Below are 27,004 nucleotides of genomic sequence, written 5' to 3' on the forward strand. Positions count from 1 at the left end.
ATTGATTTAAAAGCACATCTTGCGATTGTGGAACACTGAAACACTGCCCTCTCCAAACCATATGAAAGAATTACCATTTGTCAATGATCCCAGTCTTTCATTTATTTCCTATAGTAAATTCTTTTGGCCAGTGCACTACCCATCCATAGTTTCTGACACCGCCATCCAAACGGTTATGAAGTACTTCAATTATCGCTGAAATGTTTGTGGTGCGCGCTAGTGTTATATGCTTCAGAGTAGTCTGCAGAACTAATACTAACTTATCGTCTCATTAATTATAAACTTAATAATTTATACGATTTCAGAAAATTATTATAATTTCGAATGATAAACACTACACTAGCAATAAAAATAGGGCATTCCATGTTGTACACAAGTTTTTAGATATCTCGTATTTAACAAATAATCAAAAACTACATTTCCCCTCCAATTATACCTGAGCGTCGACAGAAGCCACAAGAGCCAAGATCGAGAGGATTGTCACTGAAGCGACGAAAGCGGACCTTCGCCTCATTCTCACACTCCGGGCGATGCACCATCTGGAAAGAAGACAATGTTATCTTTCATTCTGCAGACACAAAATACTGACAAGCTGGTCTTACATCCTGAAATTAAAACACTAAGAAGACAAACAAACACTAAAAATAGGCTGACACTGTGTACTACCGAGCCGAAAAACGAACAAGGTAATTACTTTTCATTCTAGTCAAAATACTGAAATGATCTTAAGGCAGAATTCAGTAATGGAACACTGATAAGATGATAGTGCATTCTACAGTGAGATAATGACGAGATAATTATTCTTCTCTCTAAAGTGGCAGTGGCAATTCTGTCTGTATACTTATTTATCTGCAATTTTAATAAAGTCAACGAGGCTGGGAAGTCTTCCCAATGTTACATCCATTAACATTCATTACCTATACCTAGATTGTGTTTCATTATCTCTTGCAACGTTCTACCATTTTTTTTATCGATATGCAAATAAAAAATAATTTCCTCCTCATCATTATCTGTCATTCGAACAAGCTTACAGATTACAACGAGAAAAAAACGAAATAAAGGAGTAAAACTACATAAGAAAGCAATGTCATTAATAAAGGCTGATATGATACGAGGAACTGTTATTCATACTTTACCTTCAAGGCTCATTGACTCCATTTTGAGATCTGAATCTGTCTCTGTCTCGACGGTAACAAAGACTGAGCGAGTACACTATTTCTGGTGCACAGAAGAAAGGAATAGTTTTCAAGTATTAAAATATATTGAACTACTGTTCTTATATACTTTCAACCACATTTTCCTTTCAAGGTCGCGCAAAGAGAACACACAAGGCCATGAATGGTTTATAAAACCAACGCAATTCAGGTATGGCGAGAATTTTCATTTTTGCGTTGTTTCACTCCCCCAGAATAAACTCCAGGTCAAAAAGACTGAGTACAGTATGAGTGATGATTAATTCGAGGCTAATTATATGTATATTGCATTAAAGATTTTCAGTATGTATTCTCTTGATATAGATAAATACGGCAACTGAATACTACTTAAAAGAAAATATATTTGGTAATTATCTAAATATTTTAAGTTTTATTCAGGAAATTTACATAGTTTTTCAACACGTTTTCCGAAGCATGAAAATGCATGTTTTTTTTAATCGTTTTATTGGTATATCATTGATTTCTGCCAATGAGTAAAGGCTGAAGGGGAGTTTACTAATCACGAAGACGACCTCATGTGTAACGAGTCCTCTCGATTTGCCTCATTCCTGGCAATAGAATTCTTTTTTTTTTTTTTTTAATTAAAAATTAAGTTGTATTCAAGTGTCATATTTAGCTATATCTGAAGTTCCCAAATTATATCTAGAATACAAACAATCTTGAATCCAAAACCGAGGCAGCTGTGGGCAATTAACTAAGCCCTTGGCACATTCTGACTCACTGCGCACGTTGTGGGTCTGCCAAGTTCATGGCGTATGTTGGAATGCCGTAACTAACCATTGCTAGTTACAACTTGCGTGATCAAATGCCGTAAGTCGAGAGGCCATTACGAAATTGTTGCGTATTGCGCCATGACACGGCAACTTTTGACAGAAGTCGTGGAATGACGGCGACTATGCAAGGCTGCCTTGCATAGTCGCCATCCCTGGCACAAAGTCGTCAAACTCGGGGACTTAGTTACAATTTATGCCGATGTATGGCGAATTGGTTGTAATGAGAGCGTAATGGGGTCGTAATGGGCAAAATTTCGGCCGTTACGACATACGCGGTTGGAAATCACCAATGTGTGACCCAGGCTCTACCCGTTTATAATGCCATGGTTTACCCGCAGTGGGACAAAATGGAACTAGAATGGTTTACCCGTTTATAGTTCAATGGTTTACCCGCGGTGGAAAAAACGGAACTAAACTACATCATACTAAAACAATAGCAACATAGACTGAAGGAAGTTGATGGTCAAAGAATGTCAGAGAATTCTACTGGCCTAAGTACTGTGTTGTTAATACATAAAGAAAAGGAGGTTTGCTCTGAGCCGCAGGGATTCTTAACGATGGGCATGAGACCCACATGGTGGGGGAAGAATTGAATATTGAAATTAGGCCAAAGGCCAAGCACTGGGACCTATGAGGTCATTCAGCGCTGAAAAGGAAATTGACAGTAAAAGGTTTGAAAGGTGTAACAGGAGGAAAACCTCGCAGTTGCACTGAGAATAAATGGTTAGGAGAGGGTGGAAAGTAAGATGGAAGAAAGAATATGAACGGAGGTACAGTAAAACGAAAGAAGAGGTTGCAGCTATGAGCCGAAGGCACCCTGCAAAGAAGCTGCAAAGAAACTTGAGTAATGCCTACAGTGCACCGCATGAGGTGCACTGATGGTACTAACCCCCTACGTGGGCTGGGGGTGTGGGACTTTATCTCTGGATATTTGTATATAATCGATTTTGATGTCAATGTATACATGGGTATTTTTTGTAAAAAGAAAATAACTTTATAAAAATATAAATGCTCTTAATTTTCTTGAATATTCTATTCCTAGCTATTCATATCTATAGTATGTATAAAACTAAATATAATAAGTTATACTGTCAACAAATAGGACTTAAGCAAAGAGGGTATGGAACCATACTGGGCAATTCATTGAGGTCTGGAGTCATCAGAGGGTTAAGAACGCCTTCTCCAAGGCAAGGCCAAGACACTGAACAAACTTACAAGAGGTAAAATGGAGATGAAAACAGGTCAACAACCATAAATGGAGAACCTTAGTTGTATGAAGCACTGGTTAGATAGTCCTGGCCAGTTAGTCGTTGGCTCGCATTCATCCTGTTTGTGACGTGGGCTACATAAGTCGCCGATGTGTGTACATGTCTTACTGCAGAGTGAACGCACACTACGAAAGATGAACGACACTGCTAGGTACAGAATCCGGTGTCGCAGTCATCTGTTTTCTGTGAACCATTTAATTCTATCTCCAATCATACTTCCTCCCTTCTCATGATTTCCATACCAAAGTTACACAAGGGACTGAGCGACACAACAAACAACTGAAAATTTAAGACAGACAAGGATGCCTGATGAACGTCGGCTTGATTCAAAGACTCACAGATTACGAAGGACAAAAACATGCTTCAACGTCTGTCAGGATCTGGGAAAAACAAAAAAAAAAAAAAACCCTACGCCTGCCATCTCGCCTTTGAGGAGATGTGTGCTTCGTCTGAAACGTTTAATGTCGCAATGATTCACTATTTCACCATCTGACTGTGACGTCTTTTACAGATTAAGAGTTAAGCCTTTTTCCGGAGTTTATTTTCAGCTACGGCATTACACACAAAATCTCGTCGCACACATATCCGTGTTGGTGCACACAATTTCGCATTGGTACAAAAAGAAAAAAAAAATACATAACCAATTTGGTCATTAAATATCCTTCAAAAAAAAAAAAAAAAAAAACGAGAGGTAGACATAAAACGTAACATGCAAAAAGGTCTTCGTCGTTTCTTCTAAAACTCCACTCCATACTTCGTAAGAGATCCATCGGACTCCTACGTATTCTAGAATTACGTTTCCAGTAACAAGTCTTTGCAGCGAAAAATCGTAAGAAATATTCATTTTGTGGAAGTTGCTACAAAAGTTCATAGTATGTGAGCTCATGACACAGCATATTTTTAGTGTAAATAATAATTGATGTAAATACAACTATTATCTACATTATATCAAACAATAAATAACAATGACATTATAACGTAAGCAGATGCAACACCAGAATCACTTCTCTACAGAGTGAAAAAATCACAAACTGAAAAGGAATAAACGTCAATCTTCACATGCATCAAACGACGTATAAGTATTTCATTAACCTACACAGATACGCTTCCTTTTGCAAGTAGCTATACATAAATTTTATTCGTATCATAAAGATCAATGAGTGCTGGCACATTGAGGTCTAGACGTTTATTGAAGAAGTTCGGGAAAAATGAGACTACACATATAAGGAAACACAAGAAAAGTACGAAGGGCCTTGTGGGACACCAGCTTCTTCTTCATTATTACTATTTTCATGAATAATATCACACACTCTCTCTCTCTCTCTCTCTCTCTTCATTTTTCGGTCTTGTGCACGCCGGGAGTTTAGCGGACATTAATATATATGAGCATTATTATTAATAATAATAATGATTGTTGTTATTAATAAAAATGTTGTAAGCATGCACGTTCATAAAAGTTGTTATAGTGATTATAACAGTAATAATTAATGATCGTAGCAAGTACACCCATTTACCATTTCCTAGCGTAGTATGCAAAGAGAACCCGTAAACGTTTCCTGGCCTGAAACGATCCTGTCTTCATAAGAAAATCTCTGGAGTCTAGACCAAGCAATCCCAAAGCTACATAAAATGACGAATACAAATGATAAATGACGTTTGTTCATTTTCCACACTCACTTGTCAGTCGATCTCATCATCACTGTTTGAAATTCGAAGTTCCCTTGCTCTAGTAAAAGGAGAAATAACTTACATTTATTTGGTGTTAATAACAATGATAATATTGAAGGTTTGATCTACATCAGCTGCATTCAATTTATATATAGTTTTCCCTACCTTTCTGACCACAGATTTTTTTTCAGGGTGACTAAATCCTTCCAATAAGTCGCCGGTGTTGTTATTCTTGGAGAGGAAAGCAGTTGCGAACTATGGCAGTTTTATTTCGGTAGAATATACGCTAATGGAGGATGAACTCCCATTTCAGTTACCGTCGTTGTTACCCAGTAAGTGATTTAGTGCTTTCATCCGAAATAAAACTTTACTTTACAACTGCTTTCCTCTCCAAGAATGACAAATAACGGCGAGTTATTAGCAGAATGCAGTCACCCTGAAAATTCTGTGGTCAGAAAGAGAGAGAAAACTATATATAAATTGAATGCGATGAACATAGCCATCAATACTGCATGCCTGAAAGAGGGTCTACTTCCTATAACTAATAAATATTACTAATTAATAATAACAATCACTTCTTTAACAAGAGATTTGCTATACTTAGTGATGGTAAACCTAGTCTTTGACAACTATACTTCCATACATGAGTTTCATCTACAGCGACTAATAATTAATAATAATAATAATAATAAAATGGAACTTTAAAAAGAAGGAAAAAGTTTTGAACAAAAGTTGGTTTCAATCCCAAGTAATAATAAATATATTCAATGATAGTAACCAAAGCTTGACTACAAAATTTTACTGCATCGAACGATAATATAAAAGTTGGAAGGCCGCATTATCCTACGTTGGGACACGTATAAGCCGCTTCAGTAAATGTCACAGATACCGAACATCGGTGCGCCTTTTATTTTATCTTTTACTGAACATCCGCAGCACATGAGAGACTCTGTACGTTGCCAGTTTTCATCACGTTACACAACAAAAATCCCAAGATTTCTTCCTGACCTTTTCGCTGGTATTTTGACCATGTTTTCTCATCCTGTGTTTGAGGCTTCTTAAGGAAAAATCGTATTTCTTGATCTGTGTTGTGCTAGGGAGTGCGCGGTTTCTGGTGATGAGCAATGCCAGGCGGTGAAAAGAAAGTTTTATCCCTGGTTTGGTTCATTGTCTCATAAGCATTATATATATATATATATATATATATATATATATATATATATATATATATATATATATATAGTCATAAGAAATCTTTGATGGCCCTCGAGACCATAACCAAGTGCATAAATGGCCCTCAAAAGTATTTGAGTTTGACACCCCGGCCTTATGCATTGGAAGGTTGTTGAGCTTGTGAATTCCTGTGGTGTTGTATGTGAGTTGTTCTAGTTATGAGATGTTGAGTGTTGTTGGTGAGTTGTGATTTCTTGGTGTTGTTTGTAAGTAGTTGTGTATGGGCTTGTAGTGTTGTTGTTTTGGTGTTGTTGGTATTCGCCTGTGCAGTGATTTGTTGTGTGGTTGTAGTACTTGTTGGGTTGTTTTGTGTTGTGATTTCCGGCGGTTGTTGCGTCTCGGCAGCTGTACCCAGCAGGCAGCACAGATTCTCACCTTGAAGACAGTCATATCTGGTGAGTACATGAATGTTAGAGTTTTGTTTGTGTCTGTCGGTGAACCAATTGTCGTGTCGGTAAATACTATTGAAAAGGGGAAAGTGTCACTGAGATGAATAGACACACTTCTGATGCCCTTCAAGTCTAAGTTCATGAGAAGTGGTGAATTATAAATGAAAGAGAGAGTGAGTAAGAGGGGGTTTGGGGAGGTGAGAGAGATTATCTGTTGTCATTCAGTTATCCCTGGCAGTTCCAGGTTGGGTCAGCTAGATATATATAACTATATATCTAAATAAATATATAAAGGTATTATTAATTATACTAGAGAATATATATAGAGTTATATATATACATATATAGTACACAGCACCTGCTGACCAACCTGGAACTGCCAGGGATAGCTGAATGACAACAGATAAACTCTCTCTCACCTCCCAAACCCCCTCTACTCACTCTTTCTATTTTATATTTCACCACTTCTCATGAACTTAGACTTGAAGGGCATCAGAAGTGTGTCTATTCATCTCAGTGACACTTTCCCCTTTTCAATAGTATTTACCGACACGACAATTGGTTCACCGACAGACACAAACAAAACTCTAACATTCATGTACTCACCAGATATGACTGTCTTCAAGGTGAGAATCTGTGCTGCCTGCTGGGTACAGCTGCCGAGACGCAACAACCGCCGGAAATCACAACACAAAACAACCCAACAAGTACTACAACCACACAACAAATCACTGCACAGGCGAATACCAACAACACCAAAACAACAACACTACAAGCCCATACACAACTACTTACAAACAACACCAAGAAACCACAACTCACCAACAACACTTAACATCTCATAACTACAACAACTCACATACAACACCACAGGAGTTCACAAGCTCAACAACCTTCCAATGCATAAGGCCGGGGTGTCAAACTCAAATCCTTTTGAGGGCCATTTATGCACTTGGTTATGGTCTCAAGGGCCATCAAAGATTTCTTATGACTTATTTATCACGATTTGCAATAAAAGAGCCTTATTGGCAGCAATTATAATATGAAATAAATTAATAAAATTATTGTCATATGAATGAAAGGTAAAACTTAATATGACTTATTTGAACAGTGTAGTAACTTTAGTTAAATTTTCCTCAGTTCTAACAGTTATAGTAGCTCAAGTTGAAAAATTTCTTGGCACCTCGTGGGCCACTTGAGACCATCCTGCAGGCCATGAGTTTGACACCCCTGGCATAAGCGCAATAAACTTCAGCAATACAGGCACAACACACTGCTAACATACAATATCACCAGCAAATCAAACAACTTCAGAAAACACACAGTACAACTGACCATCCAATGCCAAGACCACTATCTGGGAAAACCCAACTGTCCATCACAGATACTGATCGTAGACAGACTGACCTGGCAACTGTGCCAGCAGACAAGCAAACTGCTTGTTAACTATCCATCCACCACTTGCGCTCTCTCTCTCTTGATAGCTAGCTCACTCACACTCTTCAGACAAACACATACGCACTACCATACGGCAACACCAAACACGAACACGACATATCAAACATACGAAAACAAACTCTCAATTATTTCCAACAACTACAAACAACCCAATGACGCTCCCACTTACTCTCTCACTCACGCAACCCTCGAAGACGTCGTCAAATGTCACTACCATATCACTCCTCCATACCCTTCCCACCAGTGGCCCCCTTCCTATCAGACTTGAACTTGGACTTGAGGGCCATTGGGAGTGTCACTATTCATCTCAGTAACCTCAAAAGCTATGAATTAGATACTAATATCTGTTGTTTTTAGTTATTTTTACATGTCACCCTCTCCCTACTGGAGCTGAACTTGGACTTAAAAGGGCCCCAGGATTGTCACTATTCATTTCAGCAACTTCGAAAACAATGGATTAAACATTAATATCTGTCATTTTCAGTTTTTTTCCATATCACCTCCTTCCCAACCCCCTCCCAACTGGGACTGAACCTTATAAACGAGCACCAAGTGGTACTATTCATCTCACGACCTGGAAAACTATGACTTAGATACTAATACCTGTAATTTTCAATTATTTTCATGTTTCACCCCTTTCCCACACCCTCCCCCCTTTGGTGCCAGTGATGTCTTAACCCCACAGTGTTCTTTTCCCGATGGTAAGTCATATGTATACCAAGTTTCGTTGAAATTGATCAGTTTAAAAGTGTATGGGGCACATACACATATATACATATATATATATATATCATATATATATATATATATAATATATATATATATATATAATATATTTTTATACAATGCCTACAAATGCCTTCGTTTGCATAACTGAAGGTACGACCGTATGAGGCTTTAATTACAATAAATGCAAACATTTTCTACAAGCAAAAATACGAATATTTTCCACATGGAAAAATGTAAAAACCACAGACTCAAATACAAACATTCATACAATATGCAAACAATTCCCAATGCTCGAGCACATCACAAAATACTCTAATAGCAGCACTTTAATCTTTAGCACCATCAGCTCCGTTTGTTGAGCAATGAAAGTGGTTAGCATACAAACCGGATATATACAGATACAGCGCCAAGGGGGATTTACTCGGTAGCTTTCGTTTTATGTAGACTACTACGTCACAATTATTTTTAAATTCGTCGTCGAACCATGACTTCGTTTCCGTTGATACTAGCGTCCAGAAGCTGGGTAAATTTTCCTCAATTTACATGGATTGTTAAACTAGTTAGTTGAAAAACCCAGATAATAAGACTTTATACAATACTATTTGAAGAATATCTAATTAATGAGTTCGATACAAAGACTAAGCCTCCATAATTATGCAAGGGTGTGTGGGAGAGGCTGAAATCTATGCAGTTCGATCCCAATCAATTCAAAACGAATCCTAATATGGTGACTGATATCAAACTACTGTTAATGACATAAAATTAATAAAAAAAAAAAAAACGAGCAAGTTTAACGAATTGCCAAGTAAATCAAGTTTGATTCTGTTAAAAAATCCTGTAAGTGATCCTGGTGTTGCGTTAGAAAAAAAAAATTAATCAGTTGGGGGTGTTAACAGGATTCTATTTATACTATAGAAGTAATGGAATTTTAGCATCAGAACTGGCCGAACCGAGAAAAATTTGTAACCAAATAATTCATCCAGAGAAAAAAAGTTGTTCGTCAAAAAGCATTTTTGATTGGTAAGCGTTTGAGGGAAAAAAAAAAATTACGCCCGGCCCATTGCAAATGAGACGATTTCTAATAAAAGAATTCGTTATGATCAAAATGACTTTGATCTCATTTTTAGAAACTGCTATTTCAAGCGCGGAAACCTTTTGATTTATCTCATATATCGAACGTGAAATTTGCCTACTTACGGAACTTCGTTGGGAACATTTTCAAAACCGTGTGGTACGACCTTCGCATTGAGTAAAATATACACTATTATGCACCATTATACAGACAGCTTATAGAGACAATGTTATATATTAATAGTGCAACGAAGCTTTTTTTTTTTTAGAAAATGCCTTTTAAAATAGTTGAAAGACAGAAAAAAATGCATTTTCAGGGTTTTAATATCAACCTTCGTCGAATCATAGGTGCTATACTGATACCCAAAAGTATGCATCATTACATACCATTAAACACGTAAATAAGTTTGTATATAATAATGTTTTCGATAAAATGCAACGTTTAGGAGTATAAAGCGAAATAAAAAAAAAACTATTTTGGGGAAGGTTTGCACCTAAACATTTTGCTAGGGGTCCAGTACTTTTTTATTATCATTATTACTCCCGTAATACTATGGACCTGTCATCATAATTTTGTTAGGGGCCCGGGATATTAGTTTTTTTCCCTTTCTTTCTTTATTTTTACTAGGGACCTATCAGAACTCATTGGTGAAGGAATTATTTGGTTAAAAATTTTTTCCCGTTCGACCCTTAGATTCCCTCCCTTCCTAATATGGCTGGAACCTTGATAAAAATATCCTGAACTCCCGTCAACAGTTTTTACTTTTCTTATTGTAACTTCAATTTATATTTTAAATAATTTTGTAAAACTGGCAAATTTTCACATTGGAAATTTAGCTGAACCGAATCCGCGATTCCAGTAATTTATGTAAAACACAGGGAGGCATTATTGATTATATAAACTTGGGTACTACATTTCTTCTACTTTCCCTTCTGTTATCTAATCGAGAACTCAGTATTCCTGTTAGCCGAAGGGGTGCCAATGGAGGCAAATAGACATTAAACTGTCACCAATTTTTTTTTTTTAGAGGGAAAGGAAGAAAAAATACATTAAACATGTTGGTCGAAAACAAATAGCTAAACCAATATTTCATAATTTTTCTCCACGATATGCCACTCTAGATTATGAAGTCTTAAATATGAAGCACGAGCATGCCACACATTATTAATTAATTAATAAATAAAATGCATACCATGATGAAAGGGTACTGCATGAATAAAGAAGTTTTGCGTTCTTCACTTTGCGGTACTGAGCGACTTCGGTTCTCCGAAATGTCAGTAACATTCTAGAATCAAATGGAACCCGACCACGTCGTTTGTTTTAACCGTTTTCTCCAGTGGGACATTGTATACAAAGCTAAGTGAATCAGTTTCCTTTGGTTTACGATGACACATTAATTTTGGATTGTAGTACCTAACAGCATAAGCTACCAACTAAGCTTCCAAGAGACGTTCCAACACCAATTTTCCCAAGAAATCAAGTTGACTGCAATAATGATCATGGTTCATGCTGCAGCAAAAATCAGATCTTGTAAACACTTTCTTTACTATTTTATATGATCAACATTATATCCTTTACCTACGAAAGTTGACAGTAAAGCTCATAAAAAGTTAACGAATAATTTCCTTGGTTTAAACAAACTGTGCATCGACGCAGAAACGTAACAGCGACCGGCTGTAGTGTAAAACAAAAATGGCCTTACCGTAATTTTGGCTGTTTCTCCCCCATTGTGGGAAGAGCTGGAACAAAGAGCAGTGCTCCCTCAAACTCCTAATATTTGTCGGTTCTTCCCCTAAGTCGCTTGGCAGCTGATAACTAACAAAAATACCCGAGTGAACTGACGTTGTACTTCGTCAAGACGGCAAGTGCCAACTGTTCAACAACGAATCACTGCGCTGGGAGTGGCATCCACTTCTCCAAGAGGATGTGACGCCATATCCTCAACTAGGGGGGGTAGGGGGAGGGGTTGATGTGCCCTCAGATTTCCATGACGAAAGCGAATTTTCTTAAGGTTAAGGATGGAATAGATAGGCGGCAGAATCGTAATAAATTGTTAATCAGTAAACGAAATGTTCGAGTTAGCACTGTTTTGACCCTCAACCAAAGTAGCCCGCGGGAGAGTAGGAAAGTTACCACCATTGACCTGAACTATAACAGTAGGTATAATTATAGTACTGTAGAATGACGCTAGTAATAGTCATTCCTTTTGGCCTTGTCAAAGCACCTTTAATATGACATGGGTGATATATAGGCTTTCTGGTATGGTGGACATCAATGGAAGTTTTTAAAAATGTTGAAAACGTTGTCGTCTTCGGTCGATTATTACAATTCACGGTGATCCTTCGCTCTATTCGGTGGCGTATTCATTCAGATTCCGAATTTCGCGCATTTTACGATCGTGCAGTAGCCACTGAAGTAAAATGGTAAAATGTATCTTTCCTTATATTCCATATCTCTGGATTGCCTATATATTTTGTTGCAGATCATTAAAACTATTAAATGTTTTTTTTTTTTCATGAGTACCTACATGGACAAAGAGCAGAGACCACTCAAGTAATTATTAGACTTTTCGTTCCAAATGTCTGAGTTTAAAGTATACCATTTCTGCCATTAATAAAACGGTTAGTTGGCAAAAGCTCTCTATCACGAGAGTATATTTTGTTCTAATGGGTCCACAATAACAACAAACGTTAAAAGTTCGTGTTTAATTTAAAAACACTCTACACAGCTTTCGAACCCTTCCCTAGACGGTTAGTCTAGTAGCCAAATCGATAACTCTTCTTCCTCCCCCACCCCCAAACTCACCGCCACGACTTCTGAACACAGTTTTAACAGCGGAAATTTAATGAATAGTACTACCAATGAAATAGGCGATACATAAATAGCTCCACTGAACTTTAGGTCAGGTCAGGAGATCCTTCAACAGTTTCAGTGCTATATTAAAAAATAAAAAGTTTTCATTCCCGTTATGAAAGTATTCGATAATTATAATGTACGCAAGTCTGAACAAGAGTTGCATCGTTTCTTATTTGCCTTTCAGATTCGTTGGTTATGAGCTACACTATAATTATTCTGCTCAAGCAATTAGTAGTGGAGAACATTTACTCGGAACTCGTTTAATCTGTAACTACCTAACCAACCAAAAACCTGAATAAATCAAAACAACTATTCACACAAGAATGGAAAGTTACTTTCGTCAAACGATTCAAGATACTTAAAGGATAACAGGTTAACTAACGAATTAGAGCGATATTCTCAGGAACATGTAGTACTTCGGCTATGGGTACTCCGAAAATAGGAAAGGATAAGTAGGTGTAGGTTCTTCCAACAATAACCCACCAACCTTTAGTATTTCGTTATTTCTAGAAGCTTCCAGCACGTTGTTCCGGGTGTGTGAATTCTCACATTCTCCTGCCAACAAAATGAGTGCAAAGACATTGCACATGAAAGTGACAACTAAACTGTTAAATAAGCATGATGGGAAGAAGCGAGAAGCCAATTCTTGTTTGAGGTCAGCACACCACCTGCGCCTTTTGTTCTTGCAAGCAGTGGCAGCAGCTCTTGTTTAGTTGAATATAGAATTTAGGCCAAAGGCCAAGCACTGGAATCTATGAGGCCATTCAGCGCTGAAATGAAAATTGGCAGTAAAAGGTTTGAAAGGTGTAACAGGAGGAAAACCTCGCAGCTGCACGCACTATGAATCAAGTGTTAGGAGAGGGTGGAAAGTAATATGAAGAAAGAGAATATGAAAGGAGGTACAGTGTAAGGAACGAAAGTGGTCGCAGCTGGGGGCCGAAGACGTGCTGCAAAAAACCTTAAGTAATGCCTACAGTGCACCGCATGAGGTCGACTGACGGGACTAACCCCCTACAGAGAGCAGCTCTTGTGGTCTTGCTCCTGTATCACATAAAGCAGTCTACTTTACCTGGTAAGGTAGCCCCGCATCAGGAACTTTAGGTTGTGAACTAATGGTTCACTTTCCTCACCGAGATGAATCCGCATCAAACTGATTGTTAACATCTCTGAAATTGTGGGCGAGAGAAAGCTCCACAGGATACAAAGGATTGTTGGAAATTGATGTGCTTCAATAGCACCATCGGTCCTTTTGAGTTTTACGCTTCTAACATTGTGTTCATGCCTTACTACAAGTTCTTCAACTCGACCCAGTAACCTGTAAGGCCTAGTTTTATTGAGCATTTTTACAAGTACTACATCTCCAGCACTGATTTTGTTTTCCCAGTTATTTTGAAGTATGTCTTTACATAATTCGCTCCGATTAAAGAGAGAAGATTCATATTACAATTCCCAAAGGATCAAACATTTCATCTCGGGAGGATAATGCTGCAATGAAGGATTCCCTGGATGGGGGAGGGGGTGCGGGTGGGGGTTGAATACACCCTCTCTATGGCCTCTAGTCTATAATCCAGTCCCATCTTAATAACAAATGGGAATTGGCATTGTCTGAGAAAAAGCTGGGAATAATAGCCACTACTATGAGATTCAGGGCCTCTGTAACACGGTTTTTTCGCAATAACTTTTTATCTACGTATTTCATAAATATAACGCTTATTCAGAATACACATTATATGTACACAAATTTTGACTGCATTCTGCATTACGTAGGTTGAATAAATTTGGTACTTACAATGTAAAAGTTACTTTTTTTGAAGACGGGCCAACTTACTCAGAGAAAAGGTTTCGAACGCACTCGTTACGTAACTTATGACAGCATTTCTTCCCTCTTTCTCGATGGATGATTGGCTATACGTAACGAAGGCTTTTCCTCTGGCAATAATGACAAACAAATTTAAATACAAGCAAAGCAGCACACCTTTATGAACTCTGAAACCTCTCCACTGATAATTGTCATAATGAACAAACCAACAAAATATGTTATTAAATACAAAAACACTTCGATTATTAGTCTAACTCCCTAAATAAGTTTCCTAAGAAATTACAGTCTACTTTATGGGTCACAATCAGATTGACAAGATGTAGGGAATAGTTGGTAATTTTCAAAAACATAGTAGACAAGCTTGATTTGATAACTGCTATATCCAATGTCAAGCAATTTTCATTTACTGGCTATCTACCTATTTACTGAAAAAAATAGCCTGTACCGTATTTTGGCTTTAAACCTTCACCAGTAATTATCGTCAGAATGATAACTTCATGAGGCTCCACCCACTTTGGCCTCGTTATAATTCAGGATAACACTGAAGGCTGTCACGGGCATTGTTGGATTACAAAATTTAATTTCTGGCTATAAAAACTCATTTCTCGAGTAGTTGTAAGAAGTGCTAAATGATCCTCAAGGATCCCAGCAGTTGGCCTAAACGTTTAATTCATGTATATTACGCATATACTGTTGCGGCACTATTGCTAAAGTAGTATTACTACGCTAGCGCAGATACCCAATCCACATCTATGTATCGTTCCGCCATTCATAGTCTTCGGGTTTCAGAGCCGATGGAACAAGGAGAATGAGTGTCTGTCTAGTGGATGGGCGGGGCAACATTTCGTCAAAATGAATGTTTTTCGACTCTTGGCTCGTAATCATTGGCCATGGCGTCGGCTAGATCATTTTTACTCTATAAAAATTAAAACTATCGGGTTTAGGTTATTGATAATGCTGACAAAATTTGTGTGGTAAAATATACATATGTCAACTTTCAGCTACATCCGATGCTTTGACAAGAAGCAAAGTCCAAAAAACCGTGTTACAGAGGCCCTGAATCTCATAGTAGGTTGTTTTCTGATAAGCAATAAGTCAAAGCCCTGGAATAAACTCTGACTGAATGTCAACAATGACTGTTAACAGCTCAAAATATGAGACTTTGGATCTAACAACTGTTTTATAAAGACAACTTTTGACAGTGCTAATAAGACTCTCCCAGTAAATACCTCCCCAGAGTATAGCGTATTTTGATATGTTATGTTGTATATTGTAATTTTGAAAACTTACTTTGAACTCGTCACTAATCAGAGCTCATTCTAACACTTGACAGCCAGTCACAAAGGACCCAACATTATCACTGTAGAAGTGAAATGGTACACCATAAATGCTAATGAATCCAATGAATCCTAAGAATTCTAATATGAAACTTTGAGTTGACATGTCATAGACAAACACCTCATGAAGAACAGCCCTAACATTTAAACAGGTGAACATTAATAAGTACAATAAGCGTTTTTGCTTTTAAGGGAGTGACCCTACTATGGAGGAGTTATGGAGTTCGATTTGACAACGTCTGAGAGAGAGAGAGAGAGAGAGAGAGAGAGAGAGAGAGAGAGAGAGAGAGAGAGAAAGTAATTGGTGGTTGGATGGTTAACGACTGAATTGGCTGTTGGTGTTCTGTGTTTTCAGTGAGTATTCAGGCAGTCTTTGGTGAGAGCTGGTGACAGACCGTAGTGCTGGAACATTTTGGAGAAGGCAGTGATATTCAGCTGAGTTGTTTGTTTTTGTTGTTATTTGGTGTTGTTAAGTTAGTGTTTTTGCTTAAGTTGTTGTGCCTGTGCTGTTGTGATTTTTTGTGTTGTTTGTGCAGTGGTCTTTTGTTGTGTTGTTGTGCTTTGTTGTTATATGTGAGGTTGTGTTCCTTGGTTGGTTGTTGGGTTGTGGTTATGTTCCTTGGTTGGTTGCCGAGTTGTGGTTGTGTTCCATGGTTGTTGTGTTGTAGTCCTTGGTTGTTGTGTTATTGGGTTGTGGTTCTTGGTTGTTGTTGTTGGTATTTCTGTGACCTCGACCGGCGGACAGCACAGGATAGCCCTGGAATATCTGGAGTTGGTAAGTACATGTGTTTTGTGTTTGTTTTTGTATAGGTGTAGGTCAATTGTCCAGCGTGTACTTTGTTGTGTAAAGAAGAAAGTGTGACTGAGGGTGGGTTTGGTAGCTGGAGTGATTAGGTTAATGTGGGGAGGGTTTTGCCACTTGTTTTTTAAGCTTGTGATCCCGCCACATTATTTTTTGGCGCCTGAACAGGGACTGTTGGTGCGGCAGCTGCAGAGTAATTGGGGTAGTGATTTGTGTGATTGGTGGAGAAAGTGAGGATGGAAGGGTTGAAGGAGATAGAGAGGCTGAAGGAGGAGCTGAGGTTGGCGAGGGAAGCTAAGGGAAGGTTGGAAGTGGAGAATAAGAGGTTGAGGGTAGAGTGTGAGGAGCTGAAGAGCGAGTTTGAGGAAATGAGAGGAATGCTGAGGAGTGCGAAAGTGGAAATGAAAGAAGAGGTGAAAGGAGTGGAAGAGAGAATGGTCGAGAAAATGGATGAAAAATTGGGGGTAATGATGAATGCAGTGCAAGAGATGATGCAGGAAATGATGAAGGGATTCGTGGGAGAGGGAGCTGAAGGAGGTAGGCCTACTGGGTCTTGTGACGGGTCAGGAGTGGTAAAGGAAGCGAAAGAGCGAGGGGATGAGAGTACGAGTGACGAAGGTGATTTGGTTGTGATAGGTAAGGGAAAGAAGGGGAAGACACAGGATAAGGATAAACCTGAGGACAAGAATAAGAAGGGGGCTGAGGAAAAGAAGAAGACTAAGGGAAAGAAGGTTAGTAAGGGTGATGGACAGGATGAGACTAGGACAGATTACATTGGGGAAAGGACTGAGAGTGATTTGGATAGTGGCGAGTGGAAACAGGTAGGTAGAAAGAAGGGTAAGAAGAGCGTAGTCAGGGGTATGGATGTGAGTATGGAAGTTGACTCGCTGTATTTGGAAGAGGGAAAGAGGGGTCAGAATGGAAGTAGCGAAAGTGAGTGAGTGAGCGGGAATTATGAAAGGCTGTGTATATGAGAGAGGTACCCCGATGTGCACAATATGAGGAATATGGTAGTAGGGACATAGGGCACTTTTTTAAAGAATATGAGAGGTATTGTGAGGCTGAGTATGGGGATAACAAGAGAGTCTGGGCAAGGGAGTTAGGTAGCTTTTTGACGGGATTTTTGTTGAGTATGTATGGGGTAATGATGAGTGTAGGAAATGTGCCGTATGAGAGTGTAAAAGCTAGGATTGTAGAACATGCAAAGAGGATAAAGAATAGCATTAGATATAGGAGAAAGCAAAATTTTGAAGAGGCAAGAATGAATGTTGGCGAGTCGTTGTGGATGTATGTCTGTCGGTTAGAAACATTAGCCAGGAAAAAGTTTGGGGACGAAGGGATAAATGATTGTAAAGAGTTAGTGGGAAAGCTGTTGGCGACTGTACCAGAGAGCGTATATTTGTTTATAAATCTGTAACATAAGGAGAAAATGCGATGGACGATTGAAAGGTTGACATGGAACGACATTTTAGAAATAGTAGAGGTTTACAAGTTATATAGGTGTATGAAAGAGAGTAGAAGTGTTAGTGTTAGGACTGAAGTAGCTGAGGTTGTACCAGCGTATTAAGCTATAGGGAGGCAGTTTTGAAAGGGCCGAGGCGAATGGCAGAGCAAGTGGTAGATAGGAGCGTTAGGCCAAATAATGTAAGTGTAGTTAGCCCTAAAAGAGATAGGAGTGCGAGTGTTGGAAGAGTAGGGTCAGTTAGTCGTGAATGAGGAGATCAGGGTTATAGATGTGGTAAACCAGGACACAGGAAGAATGAATGTCGGTGGGCGTTAGGAGCGTGCTTCGGGTGTGGGCAAACAGGGAATTTGGTGAGTGAGTGTAAGAAAGATAGGGATATTAAATGTTATAGGTGTGGACAGGCAGGGCACATCACTAGTGGATGTCGGGGTACCCGTATGAACATAGTTTGCAGCAACTGTGGGAAGAACGGGCATTATGCTAGGATGTGTAAAGAACAGAGTGCGAAGTGTGTTGAATGTGGAATGGAAGGTCACGTGGCGAGTGTGTGTAGGCGAAAGAGTATGAGTCAGGTTGGGAATTCGGGAAACTAAGTGAAAAGGGGATTCAGTTGGGTGGATCCTTTAGTATGCGACAGTATGTTCAGGAGAATGCAATGAGTGAGTGGTTGAGGGTGAATAAATGTGAGCCGAGTGTCAGTGAGCAAATGGGTCTGGAAGATCGGCAGTTAGTGTTGGTTGAGTACGGAAGAAAGCGGAAGAAGGTAAGGAAAGGGAATGGAAGGGAGAAACGTGAACTACATGATAGAGGAGTTGGTGTTAGGTTAAAAATGGTGGATAAGGCATGTAATACGGATGACTTTGAGGGGAGGAATAATACATATAGCGTGTGTGGGTTTGAATTGTCAGGGTTTAGTGAAGTTTCACCAGGAAGGGAATCAGGTGGTAAGGATGTGGTTGGCAGGATGAACAAGTCTCTTCAGGAGTTTGGCAGGAGTGTAAATGAGGTAAGTGATTTGGTGGCAGAGTTACAAGAGATATTTGGACAAGAGTTGGAAGGAGTAGATGAGATACTGAATGGGATCTGGGAGGATGGTAGTGAGGGAGATGGTAATGGTAGTCTGACTGGAAGTGATCTGGGAGAAGTTGATGGCGGTGTAACTGAGTGTATGAGGGCCCTCAAACAAGATCCAGGGGACCTGCGTCCGAGCATCCGTGGGTGTTGCGGAAGGCTATTTAATGTGGGTGTTGTGAGTGTAAGGAGACGTTGTCAAATGTAACGGGGGAGGAAATATGGAGGAGTTAGGAGTTCCATTTGACAACGTCTGTGTGTGTGTGTGTGTGTGTGTGTGTGAGAGAGAGAGAGAGAGAGAGAGAGAGAGAGAGAGAGAGAGAGAGAGAGAGAGAGAGAGAGAGAGAGTAATTGGTGGTTGGATGGTTAACGACTGAATTGGCTGTTGGTGCTGGTTTGTCTGCTGGTGCTGTTGGAGTTTAGAGTTCTGTGTTTTCAGTGAGTATTCAGGCAGTCTTTGGTGAGAGCTGGTGACAGACCGTAGTTCTGGAACATTTTGGAGAAGGCAGTGATATTCAGCCGAGTTGTGTTTTTGTTGTTATTTGGTGTTGTTAAGTTAGTGTTTTTGCTTAAAGTTGTTGTGCCTGTGCTGTTGTGATTTTTTGTGTTGTTGTGTTTTGTTGTTATATGTGAGGTTGTGTTCCTTGGTTGGTTGCTGAGTTGTGGTTGTGTTCCATGGTTGTTGTTGTCTTATGGTCCTTGGTTGTTGTTGGGTTGTAGTCTTTGGTTGTTGCGTTATTGGGTTGGGGGTTGTGGTTCTTGGCGGTTGTTGTTGGTATTTCTGTGACCTCGACCGGCGGACAGCACAGGATAGCCCTGGAATATCTGGAGTTGGTAAGTACATGTGTTTTGTGTTTGTTTTTGTATAGGTGTAGGTCAATTGTCCTGCGTGTATTTTGTTGTGTAAAGAAGAAAGTGTGACAGAGGGTGGGTTTGGCAGCTGGAGTGATTAGGTTAATTTGGGGAGGGTTTTGCCACTTGTTTTTTTTAAGCTTGTGATCCCGCCACACTACAATTATAGCAAACATTAACTGTGAGACTCCATCATGAACATTGTAAACTGTAATACCATAACTAAATTTGGAAGAGTCATAAAAAATGTACAAATTGACTTGATTTTGACTGATGCAGGACCGAGGCAAGGGCAATGAGGACAACTGTGAGAGATCAGAACAGTGTTTTTGCCATTCTCTTTGTTACTTCTCTGGCATGGGTGTACCCCATAGCAGTTCTAAATCCCACAATTACCTAATGATTAATTTCCCTTTGGTTGTAAAAGGTAGGAGACCCAAGGGGTCGAAAACTTTGGATATACTTGGGTCAGAATTAATCTTTTAATGTTAGCTGAAAAGTCTAGCATTGTCAGCTATTTGAATGGAAACACTTTCCATGAAATTTTTAAGACCCAGAACCTTTTCGTATTCACTGCCATGGAGGCAAGACTACCATCTTTCGCCATGGCAGATACAAGTTCTTGATTGTTGTAGTTCCGTGATCGAAGACAGAAACTACCCTATTGCATGTGGTTAATAAATTCTGTATAAACTTAATTGAGTTAGTCAGGTGAGTTGCCAGTGATGATGAGGTGGTCCACATATACGTTCTATAAGTGTTCTTGAAAATTCATAATTGCAAAACTGGTTTGCATGATGTTTGATGACACAACGTCTGGCTAGTACAGCTTGTAGCGTGTTGGTCTCGCAAACTCGGGGCCAGTGTTCATTACCCGTCAAGGGGCAAATAGTGAGACTGTCTACTGGATGGTTACTGCCATGAGTGACGACATGGTAGGGAATTGGGGTTAAGCCGGCTGACGTCCACATGAGAGGCAATAACCAGGGGGAGGACTGAGACTGCTAACTATAATTCTAACTCTAACAGTTGAGAATGAATAGACTAGCATTGAATCCAAACATTATTGGTTTGTACCTTAAGCTACTAATTTATCACCTATCATAAAGAAACAAAATCTGTTTCTATCTTCTCCTTTTCCTAACATAATCTACAGGAATGCTTGCCTGATGTTACTTAACACAACTATGTCATTTGATCTGAACTACAGGTACAGATTAACTATATCACCCAATAAGTTGATCGCAGCATATGCAGCTTCATTGTGAGAAAGAGGCTGGTTGGTCTTTCAAAGAGCAATTACAGTGGAACCTCGACATACGAAATTCCCAACTTACGAAAAATTTAAGTTACGGAAGCGAATACGAAGATTTTTTTGCCTCTGCATACGAAAATAATTCAGGTTACGAAAGGGTGTTACTGTAAAGTCCTGAGGTTCGCCCGGACCACCGAGAACAATTTTAAAACTTGCGCGCCGCCAACTGAGTAGACTCGCCACCATCCTCCCGCTCTCCCATTAGTTCCTGATGTTAGTCACCGCCATAAGATCCTGCTCTCCTATTGGTCAACATCATGCCTCTATGTAAAGGCGTTCCTTGACTATTTTTTGCGGCAGCATTATCGTAAACACTGGAATTCGTTCCTTCACATATACATATTTCGTTTGTTAACGTAAATTTGTGTTAAGTGATTTCGCTTTCATTGTACTGTAAGTTACTTTATCATGTTGTGTGTGAACTTAATTACTTACGTTATTAGCCGCTGGTCCCAAGAATGTTGCTGAAGTTCACGGAAAGAAGAGGATGCTTTCTATGGAGAACGAAGATGGAGATAATCAAGAAGTGTTAATGTTTTCTGCCATTTGATAATGTTTCGTCAAGTTTAGTGTTAATGTTTTCTGCCATTTTTTAATGTGTTTCTTAAAGTTAAGTGTTCATGTTTTCTGCCATTTGTCCTCCTCCTCTATTGCCACTTTCGGAGATCGCCTCACTCAAAAGGTAAGGTTAGGTTCTACATTTTACTACATATGTACGTAAAGTATTTCTTGTACCATGTACATTAATACACTTTATTTACAGGTACATAATACAATAAAGGTTATGTTGGGTATTGAATGGTCCATATTGTTGTATTTCATTGTTTATTGGTCAATTTAGCTTTATTATAAGATTTACTGAGGTGTTTTTGTAGGGCTTGGAACGAATTAGGAAATTTACATGTAAAATGTGGTTCAAGCTACGAAAAAATCAGGTTACGAAGGCCACTTCGGAACAGATTAATTTCGTATCCTTAAGTACTACTGTAAATACAGGCCTAATCTTAGTGGTGACATTGAGTTAATCTTTAATGACCGGTCTATGAAGAATCCAAATACTATATTTATTAAAGTCTGGAGGCTTAACATTGTTGTTAGGGGAGTAGTAAGACTTTCTGGGCAAAAATACAATTTCTGAGCAAAAATACAATGTTGAATTGAACACTTTCCTCCTTAGGAACGATGTCCTGATATTCTAGGTCAGGATTTGTTGCAACTTGTTGGAGTTCACCGATAGGCGTCATTTGGTTCAGGCAGAGGAAAAACATCACATTTCCAAAGCGAACAATGCCCATTGGTGTACTCCAAGCAACCTAGCATGCACTGAGTGATGTGAAGGTCAGGGATTAACTGCAGTATGTCAACTCAAACTAAGCCCTTAAGGGGTAAACTTTCATCATTGAAACCAGATATGGTTCAGCTACAAAATAGCCTTCTTCAATGATGTTGACAGCCACATCATGCAAGCAAATGTCAAATTCATGGTCGGCCAACATAGCAATAGCATACTTTTCCCACCAGTGACAGACACACATATTAGACATTTACCAAAATGACAGTCGGTAGCACCCAAAATGGTAGTGACATCATAGTGGGTAAAGGCATGCTCACAAGTAAGCGCCTCAGTAACAGACATAGATAACTTCACTGTCTCGGCGTATTTAGAAGGCACCTAACAGTGTGAGAGGTTTTAACACCATGAAATTTTCTAGACAATACAAGAAGCAGTAAAGGTTGGTAACGGTTGGTAACAAGTCTTGATGTGTTGAACAATTATATATAGATTTGTGGATCCACCATTACTGTTGTTAGGGCATAGTGCAGAAATGTGAGCATATGATTTGCAAATAATACATTGAAAACTCAGTTTATTGACCTTACCCAAGACAATTACGTAGTTGAAACATGTTACCTACTAGTGAACAATATGCCTTAGCCAAGTGACAAGCACATTCTTTGAGAGTCAACTGATTTCTCAAATATGGTGCATTTGATCATGCTATATCTAACACCACTGCAAAACTTGCAGTGTTTGATTTTAGCACTTTTAACATTAGTTGACATTATTATTTATAGGGCTACCACCCTTGGGGGCAGTTTTGGGCTGAGCAGTCAGGGTGAAATTTTCTAGTGTTAATTGGCATTTGATTTCATTGGAATTAGAATTTTTCTGAAAATTGTTTACATTTCGATGTACTAATTTTTCCTTCTCAGGACTGACTTTCTTTTCAACATTTGCATTACTTTCAGCATTTAAAATTCGAATTAATGTCTGAATGATGTCTCTATAGTAACCAAACAGATCTACAACAGAGTGGTAGTTGTTTATTTAATGAATTAAGCCTTCCCTAATTGAAGGGATTAATTTATGCAAAAATGATGTGACTTGGTAATTTACAACCTGAAGAATCATCTAACAGGTCTACGTTATACTGTTTTATCTCATGCACAATGGCTCTACACACATTAATGTAAGTATGAACACCCTAACATGGGACATCAAATGTTGGTGAGTTCAATTAGTTGTTTAAAACTTTCATCTAATACTGGGAAGTCTAAAAATTCCTCTTACAGCAAATTGAGGGCTACCGTATAATTATCATCACAGTTGGACAGGTAAGAAATGACTTTGAATAAATAGTCAGATAGAAAACTATGCAAATAGGTATACATATTTGTTGGAAACAGATAATGTTCTGCAAGCATCACCACAATTATTAAATTTTGCAAAAGTTTTTGATCTCTAATTTGTTAGCTGATTTACCATCAAAATCCTTGCAGGTCAGTTTAGGCAACTTAACAGCCATTACAGGCTTACTAGGACTAATATTTGTTTGAGATCATATATGTAAACTGTGGAATTGTTGGTATAAATCAGCTAATCTATCTAGAACTAGATCATGATAATTCTCCTGTTGAGTTATTTCACTTAATTTACTGGAATCATTTTCACTGAAATGATTTGCGTAAAGATAAAAAATGTTTACATCTATTACCCTAACTCTTGCATATCCGCTTAGTTTTGAGCACGGTGACCCCAGATATCCGAGGTATCTAGGAGCGCTCGACGGTGCGAAAAAATAATCATATAGAAAATTCAGCGAAAATATAAATTTTATGCCAACAACGTTCATTTTCTGTCCTTTTTTTCTAAATATTAGTATTTAATGGTGGAATAGTCAGAATAAGAGTCCCAGCCCTCTAAATACAAAAAAATGTGAGTTATTAAAAAAAAAAAAAAAAAAAAAAAAAAAAAACTTTTTATATTTTTGTTCGTAACCCAAAAACTATGAAAGTCAGGCAAAAGAATGATTTTTTTATGAGAAAGCCAATAAAATTCTCTAAATATCGACATATAAATCAATGGAAAACGAATAAGTCCAGCCAGTGAAAAAATTGATAGAAAAGAGGGTAAGAAACAGAGCGCAGTACAGGGATTTGAGCATGCGCAGTACAGAAACTACTTTGCTGGCGTATTGATACCCGAGATACACAGTCCAAGGTATGATCTAGCCTGTGGAAATCGCTACTTGTCCGAAAATTTTTAAAAATGCCCCTACCAAACGCACGAAAAATTTCGGTACATTTTACGTAACGCTACGTCAGTTGGATAGATAGGGGATAGAGTATTTTTACGTACTATTACGTCAGTTGGACATGAAAGGGCTAATCTTCTGAGGATAATCCTGAATTGATTGTCTAGGCCACTAATAGCCGATTTTCAATTCTTCTGAAAGGGCATCAAGTTTCCCCAAGGCAACAGTTATGTGGGACTTATATAACCTGCCCACTTTTTGATAAGGGGGTAGAAGATTGGAGAATGTAGTAATTTTTGACAAAAACGTACTCTAAAAAGGAATTAATAAAAGTTACAGGACACTACAAACTCCAATTCATGCAACAATAAATGTTTTTGGCAAAACTAATACTTACAAAGGGCAAAACAAATGTAATTTATACTAGACATGAAATGGATTGAATAGGCTAGGCTAACTGAAATGTCAAACGCTGAAAGAATAGCTAAGCTACGCTAATTAAGATGTCAAATGCTGAAATAATAGCTATGCTAGATTAATTGAAATGTTGAATGCTGAAAGAATCGCATAGCTACGCTACTTGCGAAATGTTTGAATGAAACTGAAGAATTGCTAAGCTAGGCTGATTGAAATGTCGAATGCTGAAAGAATCGCTAAACTAGGCTAACTGAAATGTCAAATGCTGAAAGAATAGCTAAGCTGCGCTAATTGAAATACCGGATGCTGAAAGAATCACTAAACTAGGTTAATTGAAATGTCGGATGCTGAAAGAATCGCTAAGCTACGCTAATTGAAATGCCAAATGCTGAAAGAATCACTAAGCTATGCCAATTGAAATGTTGATTGCAGGAAGAATTGCTAAGCTAGGCTGACTGAAATGTCGAATACTGAAAGAATAGCTAAGCTAGGCTAATTGAAATGTTGAATGCTGAAAGAATCGCTGAGCTACGCTAATTGAAATGTCAAAAGCTGAAAGAATCGCTAAACTTAGCTAACTGAAATGTTGAATGCTGAAAGAATCACTAAGCTACTCTAATTGAAATGTCGGATGCTGAAAGAATAGCTAAGCTAGGATAATTGAAATGTCGATTGCAGGAAGAATTGCTAAACTATGCTAATTGAAATGTTGATTGCAGGAAGAATCCCTAAGCTAGGCTAATTGAAATGTCGAATGCTGAAAGAATCACTGAGCTACGCTAATTCTAATATCAACTGCAGGAAGAATCCCTAAGCTAGGCTAACTGAAATGTCGAATGCTGAAAGAATCACTAAGCTACGCTAATTGAAATCTCGAATGCTGAAAGAATTGCTAAGCTAGGATAATTGAAATGCCAAATGCTTTTAGAATAACTAAGCAAGGCTAACTGAAATGTCAAATGCTGAAAGAATGGCTAAGCTACGCTAATTGAAATGTCAAAAGCTGAAAGAATACATAACCTACGCTAATTAAAATGTTGAATGCTGAAAGAATAGCTAAGCTAGGCTAATTGAAATGTCGAATGCTTAAAGAATTGCTAAGCTACGCTACTAATTGAAATGTCAAAAGCTGAAAGAATCGCTAAAATGAAATGTTGAATGCTGAAGGAATCGCTAAGCTACGCAAATTAAAATGTTGAATGTTGAAAGAATAGCTAAGTTAGGCTAATTGAAATTGCGAATGCTGACAGAATTGCCAAGCTAGGCTAATTGAAATGTCGATTCCAGGAAGAATCGCTAAGCTAGGTTAACTGAAATGTCGAATACTGAAAGAATCACTAAGCTACGCTAATTGAAATCTCGAAAGCTGAAAGAATTGCTAAACTTGGCCAACTGAAATGTTGAATGCTGAAACAATCGCTAAGCTAGGCTAATTAAAATGTTGAATGCTGACAGAATCGCCGTTAATTGAAATGTCGAATGCTGTAAGAATGGCTATGTCTAAGCTAGCTGCGATGTCGAACGCTGAAATAGCTAAGCTTGGCTATTTGAAATGTCGAATGACGAAATTGCTAGGCTAGGCTAACTGAAATGTGAATACTGAAAGAATAGCCAATTACCTACTAGTATGTAATTTGACGGTAGATCTATATTACTATTCCGCGGTGGCCTAGACTATGGCAGTTGCGATTTTACTATGCAATTTTACCTCCTGAACAAGAACTTTTAAG

The 27,004-nt window shown here is 38.5% G+C and overlaps 1 protein-coding gene across 5 annotated transcripts in view; it reads right to left on the bottom strand.

The window, feature by feature from the left end:
• LOC135196921 (receptor-type tyrosine-protein phosphatase eta-like) overlaps window positions 1-27,004 on the bottom strand; it is a 416,919-nt gene that overhangs the window by 389,612 nt on the left and 303 nt on the right. For 3 of the 5 annotated variants that reach the window (XM_064223756.1, XM_064223753.1, XM_064223751.1), the window contains exons 1-2: window positions 11,507-11,682; window positions 437-539 (exon numbers count right to left, since the gene is read on the bottom strand). In XM_064223756.1, the coding sequence (XP_064079826.1) occupies window positions 437-539; window positions 11,507-11,532 (129 nt within the window). In that variant the 5' untranslated portion in view covers window positions 11,533-11,682. Of the gene's footprint in view, window positions 1-436; window positions 540-1,136; window positions 1,157-11,506; window positions 11,683-27,004 lie in introns of those variants that run through there. The other 2 variants (XM_064223754.1, XM_064223752.1) reach the window with 2 other exon arrangements.

This window comes from Macrobrachium nipponense, chromosome 18, assembly GCF_015104395.2.
Source record: "Macrobrachium nipponense isolate FS-2020 chromosome 18, ASM1510439v2, whole genome shotgun sequence".
NCBI lineage: Eukaryota > Metazoa > Arthropoda > Malacostraca > Decapoda > Palaemonidae > Macrobrachium > Macrobrachium nipponense.